This window comes from Delphinapterus leucas, chromosome 10 (genome assembly GCF_059928025.1).
Source record: "Delphinapterus leucas isolate spDelLeu-1000000601 "Yukka" chromosome 10, BTC_Dleu_Yukka2, whole genome shotgun sequence".
Taxonomy (NCBI): Eukaryota; Metazoa; Chordata; class Mammalia; order Artiodactyla; family Monodontidae; genus Delphinapterus; species Delphinapterus leucas.
In genome coordinates this window covers 69,018,014-69,039,453 of record NC_143138.1, presented here as the reverse complement: position 1 = coordinate 69,039,453, position 21,440 = coordinate 69,018,014, and the positions used below count along the sequence as shown (strand labels likewise).

General features: G+C 41.5%; 1 protein-coding gene across 3 annotated transcripts in view; it reads left to right on the top strand.

Annotated features, from left to right (window-relative positions):
* Positions 1 to 21,440, top strand: part of NEK4 (NIMA related kinase 4) — a 55,854-nt gene that overhangs the window by 2,039 nt on the left and 32,375 nt on the right. The window contains exons 1-7 of one of the 3 annotated variants that reach the window (XM_022572891.2): positions 6,429 to 6,717; positions 8,360 to 8,626; positions 9,571 to 9,768; positions 9,954 to 10,061; positions 11,642 to 11,796; positions 13,523 to 13,664; positions 15,876 to 16,283. In XM_022572891.2, the coding sequence (XP_022428599.2) occupies positions 6,625 to 6,717; positions 8,360 to 8,626; positions 9,571 to 9,768; positions 9,954 to 10,061; positions 11,642 to 11,796; positions 13,523 to 13,664; positions 15,876 to 16,283 (1,371 nt within the window). In that variant the 5' untranslated portion in view covers positions 6,429 to 6,624. Of the gene's footprint in view, positions 1 to 6,428; positions 6,718 to 8,359; positions 8,627 to 9,570; positions 9,769 to 9,953; positions 10,062 to 11,641; positions 11,797 to 13,522; positions 13,665 to 15,875; positions 16,284 to 21,440 lie in introns of those variants that run through there. The other 2 variants (XM_089919461.1, XM_089919462.1) reach the window with 2 other exon arrangements.

The window sequence follows — 21,440 nt, the reverse complement described above, 5'->3', positions numbered from 1 at the left end:
GCAAATTGAGAAAAATGTAGTTGGATGGGTGGATCAATCTATAATGTCATTTAAGTTGCAACCTAATCCCCTGAGGAATTAAAAGCAACTGTCCTTACCTTACAAATCTTTGCAAAGCCAGAAATGCAGCTCCAGAAACAATTCAAAGTCCACCTGTCCTTTTTACCAACCCCCAAACCTCCTCTATTTATCTTAAAAGGCTTGTGAGTATTGTAAAAATTCTGGCCTTAGAAAACAAAAGTCCTTGGAGGAATTTGCGTTTTTTCCCTGTGCCTTTGAGATGTAAATATTCTTACTTGGTCTTCTCCAGAATTCTTATCTAGGTCATCTCTTTGAAATGCAAACTTTAGAGAGACCATTCTTATCCGAAGGAAAACAAAAGGGGGAAAGGTTGTTTGGAACTTAGACAAGTAAAAGTCTTAAGTGTCTTCTCCACAAATATTAGTAAAAAGTTTTAGCCATCTGAGCAGGTAACCTTAACTTATTCCATCTGCCAAAACCATTTGGATCCAGCTTATTCTACAACTAGTTAATTTTGTACCGAATTCATGGCTAAAATTTTAGAACAAAAGTTATGAGCTCTTGGGACTTCCCTGGTGGTGCAGTGGTTAAGAATCTGCCTGCCAATGCAGGGGACACAGGTTCGAGCCCTGCTCTGGGAAGATCCCACAGACCGCGGAGCAACTAAGCCTGTGCACCACAACTACTGAGCCTGTGCTCTAGAGCCTGCAAGCCACAACTACTGAGCTCACATGTCACAACTACTGAAGCCTGCGCGCCTAGAGCCCATGCTCCGCAACGAGAAAAGCCACCGCAGTGAGAAACCCACGCAGCACGACAAAGAGTAGCTCCCGCTCACCAAGAAAGCACACACAGCAACGAAGACCCAATGCAACCAAAAACAAAAAAAAAAAGCTATGAGTTCTCTGTTTGCATCAGTCTGTATGTTTATATGTGTCTACGTACATATGTTGTAGATCTGTGGTATTTTTCTACCTTAAGGAGGTATTGCCAAAATTAATTTGTAAAAAAATTCTATTTAATTGGCTTAAAGAAACTTAAGCACATTGAAGAAAAATGCACAACCTGGACCTTTGTTGCAGGCTTTCTCTAGTTGCGGCGAGCAGGGCCTACTCTTTGTTGTGGAGCGAGGGCTTCTCATTGTGGTGGCTTCTCTTGTTGAGGAGCATGGGCTCTAGGCACGCAGCCTTCAGTAGTTGTGGCATGCAGGCTCAGTAGTTGTGGCTTGCCGGCTTAAATTGCCCCATGGCATCTGGGATCTTCTCAGACTAGGGATCGAACCCGTGTCCCCTGCATTGGCAGGCGGATTCTTAACCACTGCGCCAGCAGGGAAGTGCTTTGGTTTAAGATTTATTTGAGGAATCTTATTGAGGACCATAGCCTGGGAGACAGCCTCTCAGCTCTGAGGAACTGTTCTGAAGAGGTAAGGGAGGAGCCAGGATACATTGACATATTCTGCTGGAAAAAAGACATGTAGTCGAACTGATCTCTGGTGGCCTCGGCCAGCAGCGGCTTCAAGCAGGGTCTTTGTTCCCCAGCCAGAGATTGAAGTCAGGCCACGGCAGTGAAAGAGCTGAATCCTAGCCACTAGACCATGAGGGCCAGTGGCCAGTGACAAGGCCCTGGCCCACTGGCTTTGTAGAAATGAATTTCCACAAGGAGATGGAAAGTAGTGAAACAAGTAGTGTTTATTAGGAGGAAAAAGAGCACATGTGAATAGACACACATGGGCAGGCTCAGAGAGGGAGAGTCGTGCCCCCATGGTAGTTTGGGGCATTTCTTCCGGGTTTCCTCTGGTCAGTCATCTTGCTTTGCCCCGCTCTGAGTCCATATTTGGTTTATCTCAGGATCCTCCCCTGTGTGCGTTCACATCTCTTAGCCAAGATGGAGTCTAGTGAAGAGGCCTATGGGTAGGTTGACATCGTAACAGGGAAGAGCAAATCCTGACTCCATGTTGCATCTGTTTCTTTTACTTTAACCTTTGCTTTTTGTTACTTTACTTCCTCACCTCTTCCCCTTCTCTGTTCTATAAAAGAACCTGGCATCCAGACCCAGATAAGACGGTTTTTGGGTACACTTGTCTGCCATCTTCTCAGTCCTCCAGCTTTCCGAATAAAGTCACTATTCCTTGCCTCAACACCTCATCTCCCGATTTATTGGCCTGTTGTCCGGTGAACAGAGCGAGCTTGGACTCAGTAACATCATCTACTATGGGGCGGTGCCCCCTCCCTTTTTTTTTTTTTTTCTTTGCGGTACACAGGCCTCTTACTGTTGTGGCCTCTCCCGTTGCGGAGCACAGGCTCCGGATGTGCAGGCTCAGCGGCCATGGCTCACGGGCCTAGCCACTCTGCGGCATGTGGGATCTTCCCGGACCAGGGCACAAACCCGTGTCGCCTGCATCGGCAGGCGGACTCTCAACCACTGCGCCACCAGGGAAGCCCCCCGTCCCTTTTTAATCCCTGAGGAGCCTTTCTGCGCATGTGTAGTCGGGGAGGTCTCCTTGACCTTGAGAATGAGAAATATGTGGACTTTTTTTTTTTTTTTTTTTAATATTTATTTTGGCTGTGCTGGGTCTTAGTTGTGGTGCAGGATCTTTGTTGAGTTCTGAGGGATCTTTAGTTGTGGCACGTGGACTCTTAGTTGTGGCATGCAGGCTTCTTAGTTGCAGCATGCGGACTTCTTAGTTGCCACATGTGAACTCTCAGTAGCGGCATGTATGCGGGATCTAGTTCCCAGACCAGGGATTGAACCCAGGCCCCCGGCATTGGGAGTGCAGAGCCTTACCCACTGGACCACCAGGGAAGTCCCTCTTTATCTTTTATCTGGGCAAGACTCACTCTTCTCTGGCCCTGCCATTACTGTTTTGTTTTGTTTTTTAATATTTGTTGGAGTATAGTTGATTTACAATGTTGTGTTAGTTTCAGGTGTACAGCAAAGAGCAAAATGAATCAGTTATACATATACATATATGAACTCTTTTTTTTTTTTACATTCTTTTCCCGTATAGGCCATTACAGAGGATTGAGTAGAGTTCTCTGTGCTATACAGCAGATTCTTATTAATTATCTATTTTATATATAGTAGTGTGTATATGTCAGTCCCAATCTCTAAATTTATCCCTCCCCTCCCCCGCTTATCCCCTGGTAACCATAAGTTTGTTTTCTACATCCATGACTCTACTTCTGTTTTGTAAGTAAGTTCATTTATACCCTTTTTTTTAGATTCCACATATAAGCAATATCATATGATATTTGTCTTTCTGTGTCTGACTTACTTCACTCAGCATGACAATCTCTAGGTCACTAGAGGCAAAGTCCAGCTATTTACCCTGTTCCTGTTGTTATTTCTATCTGGAAGTGTAAACAGGAGGCTGGCTGTAAATGTCTAACCTGGAGCCCATCTATCTCCTGCCTCAGAACATCAAAAGATTATTGCTAATCACAAGGAACAGACGCCTCAGGTCAATGATTGGAGTGCTTTCCTACATATGGGAAGGTGCAAGAATCTGGGTTCATAGAAATTATGTCTTAGAAATGCACCTTAACTATCTAATGCCAACATCCAAAGTGCAGAATGCCTCCAGTTTTTCATCCTGAATTACCCTCAGGGAGCACTGTGGGCTGCTGTAGCTAACGGCTGCATCCTTGTAGAACTGGGATGGTGGGCAACATTGTTCACTGGAATGGCAGGCAAAATTCCCTGTCCACAAGCACTTATATGAATTAAGGATTCCTAAAACTCTCAGAAATATAAAAACTAACCCAAGTGTTTTTCAAGTTCATGTGATCTGAGGTAATCTTTGGTAAATAAAAGCTAGTTTAAGTTTGTTGGTTTAATTAAAATAGGTATGTCTTCAGAGTTATCATTAAAAATAATGCAGACATACAACTTATCTTTTTTTTTTTTTTTTTTTGCGGTACGCGGGCCTCCCTCCGCTGTGGCCCCTCCCGCCGCGGAGCACAGGCTCGGGACACGCAGGCTCAGCGGCCATGGCCCACGGGCCCAGCCACTCCGCAGCACGTGGGATCCTCCCGAACCGGGGCACGAACCCGCGTCCACCCCATCGGCAGGCGGACTCCCAACCACTGCGCCACCAGGGAAGCCCAAGACATACAACTTTTATTCCACCTGAGTACACTAGCTAAATAAGTTCATGTTGTTTCTGTTACCAAATTTGTTAGCAAGAAAAACAACTTGGTATGATGAAATTTTCATGTTAAGAACAAGTGAATTGGGACTTCCCTGGTGGTCCAGTGGTTAAGAATCTGTCTTGCAATGCAGGGGATGCTGGTTCGATCCCTGGTTGGAGAACTAAGATCCCACATGCCGCAGGGCAACTAAGCCCACGTGCTGGAACTACAGAGCCTGTGTGCTCTGGAGCCTGTGCGCCACAAGTAGAGAGAAGCCTGCACCCCACAATGAAAGATCCCGTTTGCCGCAACTAAGATCCAACGCAGCCAAAAATAAATAAATAGTTTTTTTTAAAAAAAAGAACAAGTGAATTAAATAGACGTAAATGGGATAGGAGTCTTTAGGTAGGGCTTCCCTGGTGGCGCAGTGGTTGAGAGTCCGCCTGCCGATGCAGGGGACACGGGTTCGTGCCCCGGTCTGCGAAGATCCCACATGCCGCGGAGTGGCTGGGCCTGTGAGCCATGGCCGCTGAGCCTGCGCGTATGGAGCCTGTGCTCCGCAACGGGAGAGACCACAACAGTGAGAGGCCCGCGTATCACACACACACAAAAAAGAGTCTTTAGGTAAAACACTTCAGCAATTATTTTATTTTATGGCATGTCTACTTAAATAGTTTCCATTATTTAACTTAAATAAGTTAAAGTTAATAATGGACATTTATTAAATATTTAAATCATTTTCAAATAAAATAAAATACTGAAACATTAATCACTGAACATAAGTTAATCCACTTTTGGTTTCCTTATACAAAAAAAAAAAAAGACCCTAAATATATTTAGGTCTGTTAGTAAAAATCTTTTCTGCTACATTGGAAAATTTACTATGAGGAAGATGTACTCCTAGAAATTATGGAATGTATTTATCTCTGCCAATCCATAGAATGCTAGTGTAAGAGACTGTCCACGATTACTCACTTCTTAGTTTTCGCTAGAAATTAAGGATTCTAAGGGTTAAGAATTCTAATTAAGATATGTAATTGAAACTACTTAGAAATAATAAGGGTGAAAGGAAACAACTGTGTATGAAAAGTAGGTAAAGAAAGTAGATGGATTTCCCTGGTGGTGCAGTGGTTAAGAATCCACCTGCCAGTGCAGGGGACACAGGTTTGATCCCTGGTCTGGTAAGATCCCACATGCCGCAGAGCAACTAAGCCCATGTGCCACAGCTACTGAGCCTGCGCTCTAGACCCCGTGAGCCACAGCGACTGAGCCCGTGTGCCACAAGTACTGAAGCCCACGCATCTAGAGCCCGTGCTCCGCAACAAGAGAAGCTACTGCAATGAGAAGCCCCTGCTTGCCATAACTAGAGAAAGCCCGCGTAGCAACAAAGACCCAATGCAGCCAAAAATAAATAAATAAAAATAAATTTATATTTAAAAAACCCCAATAGTATGCGCTATATTATGCATTCTCAACTCCACCCCCCCCCAAACCGGGCAAAAATTGGTTCTTGGATATAGGCCAAGAAACCTTACATTTCAATGGGATGGATTTCATGACCTTAAGAAAGACATTCTGGGGTTGTAGGAATACAACCCCCCCACCCCCGCCCCATTGGATTTATAATTTTAAGCTTTTTAGGTATATGTCCTAGGAAAGGGAGGTGTTGGCTGGATCAAACGATAAATCTTTTGGCAGTTTTGAGCTTTCACAGGCAGGCCATTTAAGGTGGGCAGGTTCTCCGGGGACACTGCCTTAAGCTGTTAAAAACCATGCCAAAATTTGGTTAAGTCACTTAGTGCAGGGGTTTGAATGGAGTCCTTCTGAGAGTTTTTGCAGTTCTCAATATGCAAGATGAATTGTTTAGGGGTGAAGTGCACTGATATCTTCAATTTGTCTTGCAATGCATGAAAAATAAGATGGATTGCTGCATGCATACATTAACCACCATATGATAAAGTAAATATAACAAATGTTACTTGTAGAATCTAGTCTGTCCCCAGTCCCCCATTAGAATGTGAGCTCCCGGAGGGCAGGGACTTTTTCAGCCAGGCACAGGGTAAGCAGCCAGTAAATATTTGGGAAGCGAATACGTGCGAAGCACTAAGAACAACTAAGCACTCAGTAAGTGGAAGCGTTCATGAGTCTATTGTTGCGGGAAACCCGCAAGTTCCGGCCTTGGAAGTGAGGCCGAGGGTGCGCGCGCAGGCCCGGCGTGGTCGCTCTGGCCGCCTGTCGCCTCGGCTCTGTGGTGGGTCCTCCGGGCCACGGAGCATGCGCAGGGCAGCGCCTGTGGGGATCGCTATGGCAGCGGCGTCGCGCTGGGTCGGGCCTCTGCGCTGGCGCCCTGGCAGGGCCGCCTCAGGCGCCGCCGGCACCACTTACTCGCTGGAATGAGCGGGGTCTCCCGCCGCCGCTCGCCGCGCCCCCCGCCGCTGCCGCCGCATCCCGACTGTGGGCCCGCTCCGGGATCATGCCCCTGACCGCCTACTGCTACCTGCGTGTCGTGGGCAGGGGCAGCTACGGGGAGGTGACGCTCGTGAGGCACCGACGGGACGGCAGGCAGGTCGGCGGAGCTGGGGCCCGGCAGGGGATGGGAGCAGGCAGGGGTTCGCCGAGGGCGCCGTCCAAGGGCTGGGCCCAGATATTCTGAAGGGGACGCGCCTCAGATGGCACTTCTTCTGGGAAATCGTCCCAGACCATCAAGACTAGGCCAGGCCTTCCTGTCATATGCGCCCCGAACTCCCTGGCATTCTCTTTGTAGTCGTAATCGGTGTGCTTAATCTGCACACTTTCCCCCAACTCTCGACAGTTCCATGAGAACGTACACTCCCAGGACCTAACGGCGGCGCCTGGCAAGTATTCCTCCTTCAGTGAAGGGCCCCATACCCCGTCTGACCTGGAAACCTCTGGACTCGCTCAAAACTCAGCTCGTCACCTTCCCTCCAGACCTCCTCTCACGGTCCCCATTTCAGGGAGTAGCATCACCAACCAGCCAGTTGCCCAAGCTGGACACCTGGGAGTCGTTCTGGGCTCCCCCCCTTACCTTCCCCCACTCCCACCCCCTTATTCGTCTGTCCACTAAGCCAACTGGCCTCTTCTTCATCTCCATGGGTACCTCCCCCATCCAGGACATCATTGTCTCTAGCTAAGCTGTGGCCATGGCCTCCCGCTTGTCCTCCCTGCCACATGACTTGCCCTTCTCCAGTTCATCACTTTCATTGCAGTCTCAGTGATCTTTCTAAAACGTGCCTCTAATGTTGCGCTTTATCCCATTAGCCTCAGGATAATGAACCATTTCGTAAATATGGTTTATAAACCATATAATGTACAAACTGGGACAATTTGGAAACTGAAAGGAGACACCAGGACAATGGGACTGCCCCAGACAAACTGAGAGGAGATGGCCCCATAAATATAAGGTCCTCTCGCCTCTTCTGCCTTGTCTCAGGTGCTGGTCACTGCCTGGAACACAAGCTCAGACATAAGAGATTTATTCAGTGGTCAATGGGGAGGGGGGATTTTTTTGAGCTGAGGATGGGGTACTAGCTGTAATAATAACCCCTCACATTTCAGCGGTAGTTTGTTTACATTTTACAAAGCACATTTATGCTTTGTTACAAAACACATTTATGATTGTGTTTGTTGAATAATGAATTGTTTGGTGTGTCAGTTGAGGGCAATGTATTAGGTGTTGGAGGACGTTGTTTTGTTTTTTTTTAAGTGAGAATAATTTTGGATGTTGAGGATAGGTGATGTTTAGCCTTATTGGGCCTTGGATCCCTTTGAGTATGCAATGGAATCCACAGACCCATTCTGTCTGCAGATGTATATTCAAGTCATATTGCATGCACCTTTGTAGGGGGAGCTTAGAGGTTAAAGAATCTCTACCACAGATTTTTTGGTTAATCAGTGGTATGTTAACATTGACTCATTTTTAGCCATTAATGAAATTGTAAAATGCAGATGGAAAGTATAATTTTTTTGTGACCCCCTACCCTGCTATAAATCTAACTTGTAAAAAGTATCATTAGTGGTAACAAGTCTTTTTCCCAGTTTTGTGCTTTGTGAATAACAAAATGAATAGGTTATGTGGCAGTCTCCAGAAGGTTGGTTTTGAGGACACTCAGGATAATCCTTAAATACTTTTGAATCTATAATACTGTATGTTTGTTTGCATATTGTAAAAACATGTGTTTTTTTTGTAGTATGTCATCAAAAAGCTGAACCTCCGAAATGCCTCCAGCCGAGAGCGGCAAGCTGCTGAACAGGAAGCTCAGCTCTTGTCTCAGTTGAAGCATCCCAATATTGTCACCTACAAGGAGTCGTGGGAGGGAGGGGATGGTCTGCTGTACATCGTCATGGGCTTCTGCGAAGGAGGTGATCTGTACCGAAAGCTCAAAGAGCAGAAGGGGAGGCTTCTGTCCGAGAGTCAGGTGGTGGAATGGTTTGTTCAGATCGCTATGGCTCTGCAGGTACTGTCAGGACTCATAGCATCCCACTTGCTCCAAGGTGACAGAGAGATGCTTGGTGGATTTTAGGAAAATGCTTCCCCAAATGCTTAATGAAAAAAAAATTCTTTTAAAAATCCATTTATGAAGTGGACCTAGTTCCTCTTGCTGTAGCACTGAAGTGTTTCTGAATGAGTGATATCTGTATTGAAGCAGACATGGATTTTGTCTGATTGCTGGGAAAGACAATTCTCTATTCATTTAATATTTATAGCAAAATCCATTTTAAGGCCCTGAACTGACAAAGAGCAAAGAATGACCATGTTTGTTATCAGTTGGTCAGCTGCATCATACTGAAAGGTGGTTGGGCTAATTAATCTGCCTAAACTGTGGGGCTTTGGGCTTTAACCCTGCTGTGGCAGAGTGAGTAGAAATGTGAAACATGTTTGTGTTTTAATATACACATATTCAAAAGTGAGACTGTTTATGGAATATCACTCTGATATTAGAGAATGTATCTTAGGATTTAAACAATAAAAGTGATATTAAAAAAAAAGTGATATTGTTATAGTTGAAAATATTATTAAGCTGAAGATTTCATGAGTCTGAGAGGAATGTGCATCTGACCTTGTATAAGTTGTCTTTCTACCTTCAGTGAAAGTTTGTAAGCACATTTTTTAACTGGGTCCATATAATTCTAGACGGTATGATTGTCAAGTCACCAGGGAACAATTGTGAAGGAAGCTGGGAAAATTAATGCATGGAACTTAATTTCTTACTTTGGAAAGTTGTAAATTAGACTTTTTATTTAGAGATTATAAAACAATAGTGTTTTGATGTGTAGGTAAGGCTCATCTAAGAGTATAAGACTCTTTAACTTATACAGTTGTTGATGGTATATAAGAAGTCAGGTATAAATAAGTCAGGTATTAAATATTTATATTTAATAAAATTTTATTTTTCTTCAGTATTTACATGAAAAACACATCCTTCACCGAGATCTAAAAACTCAAAATGTCTTCCTAACAAGAAAAAACATCATCAAAGTGGGTGACCTAGGAATTGCCCGAGTGCTTGAGAACCACTGTGACATGGCTAGCACCCTCATTGGCACACCCTACTACATGAGCCCTGAATTGTTCTCAAACAAACCCTACAACTATAAGGTAGGATTCGGCTGTGTTTGCCAGCTCACCTTGTCTCTACAGCAGTATAATTTTAGAACCCATCAGAATAGTAAGTTAGAAGAATTCTCTGTGAATTGGTTTAAGGAAAATGTTTCTTTTTTTTAAGAGGAAAACTGTAAATAAGGCATTCTGACATTTAACCATTTACTATTTTTTTTTCCTAGTCTGATGTTTGGGCTCTGGGATGCTGTGTTTATGAAATGGCCACCCTGAAGCATGCTTTCAATGCAAAAGACATGAATTCTTTAGTTTATCGGATTATTGAAGGAAAGGTAAAGAATATTCTGGAATTAATATTAATATTTGGAGCAAGGTTACTTTAGTGCAGCTTTGAAAGTAGCTACTGAGAAAAGGGAGTAATCATATTGGGTGGATAGTTAAGAATGATGGGTCCTGTCTGTGGGGAGGGTTGAACTGGAGGAGAAGGGATTGATCGTTTCTTAATATTAATTTATAAGGGTGGCTTAATGGCTCTGAAGAATTGGCTTCTTGAAAACCAGTACCTTATAGACACAGGATGTGCAGGTGCCCTGAGGCTACTGGTAGCTTCACCTAAGCGGTTAAATGAGCCCTGTTTAAAAGGAGTCTACTCTGTTTGGACTTCCCTGGTGGCGCAGTGGTTAAGAATCCGCCTGTCAATGCAAGGGACACGGGTTCGAGCCCTGGTCTGGGAAGATCCCACATGCCACGGAGCAACTAAGCCCGTGCGCCACAACTACTGAGCCTGTGCTCTAGAGCCCGCGAGCCACAGCTACTGAGGCCCGCGCACCTAGAGCCCGTGCTGTGCAACAAGAGAAGCCACAACAATGAGAAGCCCGCGCACCACAATGAAGAGTAGCCCCCGCTCACTGCAACTAGAGAAGGCTCACGTGCAGCAACGAAGACCCAACACAGCCAAAAATAAATAAATAAAATAAAGATTTATTTAAAAAAAGTCTACTCTGTTTGAACTTCTTGCTCCTTTGATAATCATCACAGTCACTAGTAACCAGTTAAAAATTGCAGAAAGCATTATGTATGATAGATGCTAGAGTGACCAACTTTATGTGTCAATTTTATGAGGCTAGTTGCCCCCTGCAGTGTCAGGCATCCTCACACCGTTAAGTTTTAAGGCTGTAAATCACCTACTGATTTTAACATTATACCAAGACTCATTTATTTTTTTAATTTGAAAAAAACACAGAAAAAGTAAAATTTGCTCATAATTCCACTTCTTAAAGAATCAAACAAGAAAGAGGTGAAATTCCCCTGTTTCCATCCATTTCCATCCCTTGGAGATAACCATTGGTAATGATTTGGTGCATAGCCTTCCTGGCTTTTCCCTGTCTTTATAACTCTGGGTGTGTATGTTAAAAAAGTAACTGAAATGGAATCAGGCTATACACACTGGTACACAACGTGCTTTTTTGACTTAATAAATGAGGGACATCTTTCCAGGTCAGTACCTGTAAGTCTTGTATTTTTTTAAAGGCTGCCTGGTATTTTATTAGAAGGGTATACCATACTCTATTCCACAAGTACCCTATGAATGGCCATTTACATTGTTTCCAGTTGTTCACTATTATAAGAACAATACTGCAGTGAATATCCTGGTACATAAATCTTTAGGAACTCATGCTCTTATTTATGAAGGAGAGGGTCCTCAAATGGGACTGCTGGTTTGAAGGATATATTTTATAATTTTACAACTTGCTATTATAACCAGGATGCCAGATACGCTTCCTGTAGACTAATATGCTGGTTATTTTCTGCTGTGGATAATGATTTAAAAAATATATCTTGGGAAACCTCTACCTTCTTTTACTTTTCACAAGACTGTTAGTCATACTTATGGTATTATTTCTCTTTGTAGCTGCCACCAATGCCGAAAGATTACAGCCCAGAGCTGGCAGAAATAATAAGAACCATGCTGAGCAAAAGGCCTGAAGAAAGACCTTCTGTGAGGAGCATCCTAAGGCAGCCTTACATAAAGCGCCAAATATCCTTGTTTTTGGAGGCCACGAAGGCGTAAGATATTTCCCTTGCAAATATGTCAGCTAAATAGATGGAATAAAAGAGGGTGGCTTTTATAATTTTCATGTATGAGAGTTTATGGTGAGTTTTTTAAAAACATGAAGTAGAATTGCATGATTAGAACAAGTGTTGAGATTTGCTTAATTGCTAAAATCAAAAATCTAGAGAACCATTGGAGTAATCACTTTCACATTCCTCTGAGAGTTCCAAGACATATTGAGTACGATCCTTTTAAAAGGATGTATGTTTTATTTTTTATTTATTTATTTATTTTTTTGCGGTACGCGGGCCTCTCACTGTTGTGGCCTCTCCCGTTGCGGAGCACAGGCTCCGGACGCGCAGGGTTAGCGGCCGTGGCTCACGGGCCTAGCCACTCCACAGCATGTGGGATCTTCCCGGACCGGGGCACGAACCCGTGTCCCCTGCATCAGCAGGCGGACTCTTAACCACTGCGCCACCAGGGAAGCCCAAGGATGTAGGTTTTAGAAATCATATTAAAATGAGAGGTCATCTAAGAAGCCTATTGTTACATTATGTACTGTGTAAGATAATAGTCACATTTAAAAAATAAAGAGGTTCCCTCTTTACTCATATAACTTCTCAAGGGGATAGAATTCCTTCTTTGACTTTCAGGTCCTACCTCCATAAATAGCTGTTCTAGGATCTGAGACTTAGAGCTGGACAAGACCTTCACAGTCCTTGTCTTTTGACATGTTAAATTTGGGAGGCAATGCTAGAGAGGCTCTGGGGGATAAAGAAGGGTCATATTTTTGTTTACATTGCCTATAATTTCCTACCTACAGACCTTTGGCTTTCTGCAGCTCTGGTCTTCATGCTCCCCTTGAATTCTCCAGAGGTTTAGCTGCATTGGAAAATTTCACACTTAAACAGTTGGGGATATTATTCCTGTATACATTTATTCTGCAAGTCAAGGCCAAGTATACCAATCATTTTTACTTTCAAATTTGGCAAAGCAGTTGTGGTATTATTACAAATGTGAAACTTGAAGATGAAAATTATCCTGGCACTTCTAATTGTGAGGCAAGTTTTCATAGGTTTTAAATTTTAGAATAATATTGTATTTACAGAAGAGTTGCAGAGATAGAACAGAGTTTCTGTATAACCCTCACCCAGTTTCTCCTATCAGCATCTTATGTTACCATGGTACATTTGTCAGAACTAAGAAAACAACATCAGCATCTTATGTTGACTAAATCCAGACTTCACTTGGCTTACACCAGTTTTTCTACTAGTGTCCTTTTTCTGCTTCAGGATCCAGTCCAGCATACCATATTACTCCTCATTTCTCCTTAGTCAACTTGGGTCTCTGACAGTTTCTCAACTTTCTTTGTTTTTCATGACCTTGATTGTTTTTGGAGATTACTGGTCAAATGTTTTGTAGAACACCCACTGGTTTTTAGAAGACTCCTATCTATAAAAGGAGCAGTTCTATGGGAATTCCCTGGCAGTCCAGTGGTTAGGACTCCACGCTTCCACTGCAGGGGGCCCGGGTTCAATCCCTGGTCAGGGAACTAAGATCCCACAAGCCACATGGCACAGCCAAAAAAGAAAAAAAAAAAAGAAAAGAAAAGAAAGAAAGAAATAAAACAAGCCGTTCTAAGAGGGAGTGTAACATGTATGCACATTTCCTCATATATATAGAAACCTTTAACCTTCACTGTATTGATAATAACTTTTTCTTCTTTTCTTCCTCATAAAGAAAAAACTCCAAAAATAATATTAAAAATGATGACTCTAAATCCAAGCCTGTGGCTACAGTGGTTTCTGGAAAGGCTGAATTAAGTCATGAAGCCGTTCCCCCTCAACCACACTCTTCTGAGGGCTCCAAGACATATGTAATGGTACGTCTCATTCTAAAGGATATGTATTCTAGAAACTGTATTAAAATGATAGGTTACCTAAGCTAGTTATTCTATGTGAAATGACTAAGCTTCATTAGATTTCTGTTGTATAAGTAGTTTTGTATTGTAAAGAAGGAATACTGGTGAAGTATTCAAAGTGCCTATTAAAATGTTCATGAAGTCAGTGCTGTAATAACTTTAAGAAGTTTTTTTTAATTGAGGTGGAATTTATATAACATAAAGTTAACCATTTTAAAGTGAACAATTAATTGCATTTAGTATATTCACAGTATTGTGCAACCGTCACCTCTATCTCATTCCAAAACATTTTCATCACCCCAAAAGGAAACCTCATACCCATTAGGTCGTCACTCCTCCTCCATCCAGCCCCTGTAAAACACCAGTGTTCTCTGTTTGTATGGGTTTGCCTATTCTGAATATTTGATATAAATGGAATCATACAATATGTAACGTTTTGTGTCTGGCTTCTTTCACTTAGCATGTTTTTGAGGTTCATCCAGGTAGCGTATATCAATACTTCATTTATTTTTATGTCTAAATAATACTCCAATACAGTTTGTTTATCCATTCATTCATTGGTAGATATTGGGTTGTTTTCACCTTTTGGCTTTTGCTATGAACATTTATGTACAATGTTTGAGTATCTGTTTTCAGTTCTCTTGGGTATAATATCTAGGAGAGTAATTGCTGAGTCATATGGTAATTCTATGTTTAACTTTTTGAGGAATGACCACATTGTTTTTCCTTTGTGGTTGCACCATTTCATGTTTTTATCAGCAATCCCTGAGAATTCCAGTTTCTCTACAACTTCACCAACTCTTGTTATTTTCTGTTTTTCTGATTCTAGCCATCCTAGTGGATGTGGAGTGGTATGTTATTGTAGTTCTGATTTGCATTTGACTAATGACATAGAACTTGTTGGCCATTTGAATGCCTTCTTTGGAGAAATATCTATTAAGCCTGTTGCCCATTTTTTAATTGGGTTTTTTGTTTTTTATTATTGAGTTCTAAGAGTTCTTTCTATATTATAGATACTAGACCCTCATCAGATATATGACTTACAAATATTTCCTCCCGTTCTTTAGGTTGTCCTTTCACTTTCTTGATAACGTCCTTTTATGCACAAATGTTTTTAATTTTGATGAAGTCTAATTTATTTGTTTTTTACTTTTGTTGCCCATGCTCATATCTAAGAATCCCTTGCCAAATCCAAGGTCATGAAGATGTATGCCTATGTTTTCTCCTAGGATTTTTATAGTTTTAGCTCTTATATTTAGGTTATTGATCCATTAAAAAAATTTTATTATGGTAAAATATAAGTAATATAAAATTTGCCATTTTGTACCATTTTTTAATTAATTAATTATTTTCATTTTGTACCATTTTTAAGCATACAATTCCGTGGCCTTAATTACATTCACAATGTTGTGCAGCCATCACCATATCTTCCAAAACCTTTTCATCGTTCCAAACAGAAATTCTGTACCCATTAAGGTCTAACTCCCCATTGCCTCTACTCCCAGACCCTGGTAACCTCTGATCTACTTTCTCTGAATTTGCCTGTTCTAGATACCTCATATAAATGGAATCATACAACATTTGTTCTTTTGTGTCTAGCTTATTTCACTTAGCAAGTTTTCAAACATTATCCATATTGTAGCATGTATCAGAATTTCATTCCTTTCTATGGCTTTATAATATTCTGCTGTATGTATATACCACATTTTGTTTATCCATTCATCTGCTGATGGACATTTGGGTTGTTTCCATCTTCTGGCCGTTGTAAATAATGCTGCTATAAACATTAGTGTACAAATATCTGAGTCCCTACTTTTAGTTCTTGGGACAAATACCTGGGAGTGGGATTGTTGGGTCTTATGATTATTCCATGTTTAACTTTCTGAGGAAACTGCTATTCCATTTTTTTTTTTTGCGGTATGCGGGCCTCTCACTGCTGTGGCCTCTCCCGTTGCTGAGCACAGGCTCCGGACGCGCAGGCTCAGCAGCCATGGCTCATGGGCCTAGCCGCTCTGCGGCATGTGGGATCCTTCCGGACCGGGGCACGAACCCGTGTCCCCTGCATCGGCAGGCAGACTCCCAACCACTGCGCCACCAGGGAAGCCCCTTGAGTTAATTTTCTAATATGGTGTGAGGAGTGCTATAATAACTTGGAAGCATGTTTTCATTCAGGGTGAAGACAAATATTTGTCCCAGGAGAAACCCATAGTCATTGGCGCCTTGAAGACACCCCCACGTCTGAAAGGCCACACCTACAAACCAGACATAAGCAATACCGCAGAATCGCTAGCTACGATCAGTAGGGTGAATATTGACATCTTACCTGCAGAAAGGAGGAACTCAGTGAACAACAGCTTAGTTCAAGAGAATCAACAAAGACACTTAGATGCCTCTAATGAGCTAGAAGGTAAATGTATTATTTCTCAAGTGAAAGAGAGGCTGCAGGATAACACTAAATCCAGTGCTCAACCTGGAAACCGAATTTCCACATGGTCCATTGACTATGTCACTGGAGAAAGGAATGACCCAGTGAAGCCTCTGCAGCTCCTAAACAAAGACCAAAATTTATCAAAGGACCAGGTGAGTGACATGCACGAGGTATTGGTTTCAGAAAGAAGACTGGAAAGTGTGGTTACAAAGGTGTGGGTTGTGTTCTTTGGTTGTGCTTTTAGTTGTGGTTTTAGGAAAATCAGTTGTTCCCATATAACAGTTTAAACATGACAGAACCAAAGGATAGGACCCAAGGAATTCTTAGATCCTTTCTGTGCCCTGGTGTAGGGTACTTGCCATTTGCCATTAGTGTGTTTTTTCCTATTTCTACATCATTCTTTTGTAAGTCCTGCAAGTCAATGGACAGTTCCAACAATTAGGTAATATCACATTCCTTCTTGCTTTTAAAAGTTAGTGGATTTGTCTGATTTTTTAAGTTAAGGAATTAAAAAAACATATTTTATGTGTTGGAACCAAAGGAGAAGGAAGAAGAGAAGAAAAGGAACGGAACAAAAGGATTTTGATACTGAGAGACTATTCTGAGTAAATTTAAAGGGTATCTTCTACTTGAACATGGAAAGAAGCCTAAATTAGATGAAGCATGGTAGTAGCTAAGGATTAGAAAGCCAGAACATTTGATTAACTTCACATTTTTATTTGTAAAATATTTAAAGAATATATTTAATATATATATTGACTATATTTTTATAATCTATATATATTTAAAGTTTATATATTACATACATTTTCATATTTAACACTTTTATATAAATATATATAACTATTTTATATGTCTGTAGTCAAATGTTTTTATTTATTTATTTTATTTATGGCTGTTTGGGTCTTTGTTGCTGCGTGTGGGCTTTCTCTAGTTGCAGTGAGCAGGGGCTACTCTTCATTGTGGTGCACGGGCTTCTCATTGTGGTGGGTTCTCTTGTTGCGGAGCACGGGCTCTAGGCACGCAGATTTCAGTAGTTGTGGTACGTGGGCTCAGTAGTTGTGGCTCGTGGGCTCTAGTGCACAGGCTCAGTAGTTGTGGCGCACGGGCTTAGTTGCTCCACGGCGTGTGGGATCTTCCCAGACCAGGGTTTGAACCTGTGTCCCCTGCATTGGCAGGCGGATTCTTAACCACTGTGCCACCAGGGAAGTCCCTCAAGTGTTTTTAATAAGGTTTTGTTTTTATAGAAACGTACAAGTATTATGCTCTTTTCATTTAAACTCATTGAATTGAAACCAAAATTTAGTCTTAAGCATTCTCTGGACACTGGAATCCTTAGTACTTTATAGATAAAATTATATATGTCCTGCTTGTTCTGCTTGACTGTCAAATTATATTCAAGTTCGCTTCTTTTATGTTTTTCCATAACTATTTAAAAAAATTTTAAAGTGCCAATTCAGTGGTTTTTAGTATATTTATAAAGTTGTACATTCACTGCTATTATCTGTTTCTAGAACATTTCCATCACCTCAAAAAGAAACCCCATACTCAATACTAGTCACTCTCCATTCCTCCTTGTCTCTAGCCCTTGGCAACCATTGTCTGTATGAATTTGCCTATTCTCAATATTTCATATAAATGGAATCATACAGATATGGCCTTTTGTATCTGGCTTCTTTTATTTAGCATAATGCTTTCAAGGTTATATCCATGTTGTAGCCTGTACCAGTATTTCATTTCTTTTTATTGCCAAATAAATTCTACCGTATGTATATTTCATATTTTATTTATTCATCAGTTGATGAACATTTGAGTTGTTTTCACTTTTCACTGTGGATAAAGTTGCTTTGAACATTCATGTACAAGTTTTTGTGTGGACATATGTTTTCAGTTCTCTTGGGTATATACCTAGGAGTGGAATTGCTGGATCATATGGTGACTCTATGTTTAACTTTTTTTTTTTTTTTTTTTTTGCGGTATGCAGGCCTCTCACTGTTGTGGCCTCTCCCATTGCGGAGCACAGGCTCTGGACGCGCAGGCTCAGCAGCCATGGCTCACTGGCCCAGCCACTCCACGGCATGTGGGATGTTCCCAGACCAGGGCACAAACCCGTGTCCCCTGCATTGGCAGGCGGACTCTCAACCACTGTGCCACCAGGGAAGCCCTATGTTTAACTTTCTGAGGAACTGCAGAACTGTTTTCCAAAGCAACTATATCATTTTACTTCCCATCAGCAATGTATGAGAGTTTTAATTTCTCCACATCCTCACCAACACTTATTTTCTGTGTTTTTTGTTTTGTTTTGTTTTGTTTTTGATTCTAGCCATCCTGGAAGTGGTATCTTATTGTGGCTTTGATTTGCACCTCCCTAATGACTAATGTTGTTGAGCATCTTTTCATGGCTTATTGGCCATTTTTATACCTACTTTGGAGAAATATCTATTCAAATCCTTTGCCCATTTTTAAATTGGTTTATTTATCTTTTTATTGTTGAGTAGTAGGAGTTCTTTATCAGTTACAAATGTCAGTCCCCTATCAGATATAAGATTCAAAAATACTGTCTCCCATTCTATGGATTGTCTTCACTTTCTTTTTAAAGTATATTTTATTTTATTTTATTTTGACTGCACCATGCAGCATGTGGGATCTTAGTTCCCTGACCAGGGATCGAACCTGTGCCCCCTGCAGTGGAAGTGCAGAGTCTTAACCACTGGACCACCAGGGAAGTCTCATCTTCACTTTCATTTTTTTATTATTTATTTATTTTTTCTTTATTACTTTTTTGGCTGCGTTGGGTCTTAGTTGCAGCACGCGGGGCCTTCGTTGAGGCGTGCGGCATCTTTCGTTGTGGCGCGCAGTCTTCTCTCTAGTTGTGGCACATGGGCTCTAGGGTGTGTAGGCTCCAGAAAGCGTGGGCTCTGTAGTTTGCAGCATGTGGGCTCTCTCGTTGAGGCGTGCAAGCTCAGTAGTTGTGGTGCGCAGGCGTAGTTGCCCCACAGCATGTGGGATCTTAGTTCCCCAACCAGGGATTGAACCTGCGTCCCCTGCATTGGAAGGTGGATTCTTTACCACTGGACCCCCAGGGAAGTCCCCCATCTTCACTTTCTTGATGGTGTCCTTTGGAGCATAAAAGTTTTAAAATTTGATGAAATCTAGTTTTGTCTATTTTTTCTTTTGTTGCTTCTGCTTTTAGTGTCATGAAGATTTCTCCCATAATTTCTTTTAAGAGTTCATAATTTTAACTCTTACATTTAGGTCTGAGATCTATTTTGAGTTAATTTTTGTGTGTGATGTGAAGAAAGGGTTCTACTTCATTCTTTTGTATGTAGATATCCACTTGTCCCAGTACCATTTGTTAAAAGATTATTCTTTTCCCATTGAATTTTCTTGGGACCCTCATTGAAAATCAGTAGACCCTAAATATGATCATTTAATTTTATACTCTCAATTCTGTACCACTGATTTTTCTATCCGTATGTCAGTAACACAATTACTGTAGGTTTATAGTAAGTGTTTTTTTTTTTTTTTTTTTGGCCATGCTGTGCGGCTTACAGGATCTCAGTTCCCTGACTAGGGATTGCATCCGGGCCACAGCAGTGGAAATCCGAAATCCTAACCACTAGGCCACTAGGGAATTCACTGTAGTAAGTTTTGAAATCGGGAAGTCTTCCAACTTTATTCTTAATTTTCAATACTGTTTTGGCTATATGGGGTCCTTTGCATTTCCATATGAATTTTAAGATTAGCTTGTCAATTTCTGCAAAAAAGCCTGGGGTTTTGACAGGGATTTTATTGAATCTGTAGATTATTTGCAGATTATTGCTATCTCAATATGTATCTTCCAACTCATGAACATAGGATATCTTTCTATTTTCTTTAGGTCTTCTTCAGTTTCTTACAATGATGTTTTGTTGTTTTAAGTGTATAAGTCTTGCACTTCTTTTGTTAAATTCATTTCTAAGTATTTTGTTCCATTGGCTTCCCTTGTGGCGCAGTGGTTAAGAATCTGCCTACCAGTGCAGGGGACATGGGTTTGAGCCCTGGGCGGGGAAGGTCCCACATGCCGTGGAGCAACTAAGCCCGTGCACCACAGCTACGGAAGCCTGCGTGCCTAGAACCCATGCTCCACAACAAGAGAAGCCACTGCAGTGAGAAGCCTGCACACTGCAACAAAGAGTAGCCCCTGCTTGCCACAACTAGAGAAAGTGTGCGCAGCAACGAAGACCCAACGCAGCCAAAAGTAAAGAAATAAATTTAAGTATTTTGTTCCTTCTGATACTATTGTAAATGGAATGATTTTCATAGTGTTCATTGCTTGTGTATAGAAATACAATTAATTTTTATATATTGTCTTTATATCCTACAGCCTTACTTAACTCATTTATTGGTTCTAATAACTTTTTAATAATGGACTCCTTAGAATTTTCTGAATACAGTATCACATCATCTGCAAATAGAGATTTTTCCTTTTCAATCTGGATTTCTTTTATTTATTTATTTTTTCTTGTCTGATTGCCCTGGCTAGAACCTCTAGTACAGTGTTGAATAGGAGTGATAAGAATGGACATCCCTGTCTTGTACCTGATCAAATATATTTCTTACATCAGGCTTTTAGAGTAGATTTTTTTGTTTTTTTGATAGAATTTCATGTCTAGCATTTCTTTGTTGTTGTTATTGTTATTTTGTTGTTGATAAAAGTGGAAGAACTTTTTTTAGGACCAATTGGATTTCATGGAGAAACTCCTTAAGTCATTTGTTCAGGTACTCTTATATGTATAAGCTTTATTTTGAATATTCTATACTTAATACCAGCAGAGAAACATTTATTTCACTCTTCAGAATTAAATCAGTTACTGTTTATTATCTGGGTATCCTTGCATAGCTAGCATATCACACTGTTCCTTTTTCTAAAATGTACCACATAGTGGGCTCTTGATAAAAATGTGTTGATTGGGCTTCCCTGGTGGTGCAGTGGTTGAGAGTCCACCTGCCGATGCAGGGGACACAGGTTCGTGCCCTGGTCTGGAAGATCCCACATGCTGCGGAGCGGCTGGGCCTGTGAGCCATGGCCGCTGAGCCTGCGCGTCCGGAGCCTGTGCTCCGCAACGGGAGAGGCTACAACAGTGAGAGGCCCGTGTACCGCAAAAAAAAAAAAAAAAAAAATTAATGTAAGAAGCTATTTTATTTTCATGTTTGGTGTGCATTAGTTTCTAAAACCAGCTATCCAAATAAAACACTAAGTCCTTGGTGATCTTCATAATTTAAAAGTTAACTTATTTTATCTTTACTACTGCTAGTAATAGCTCCTG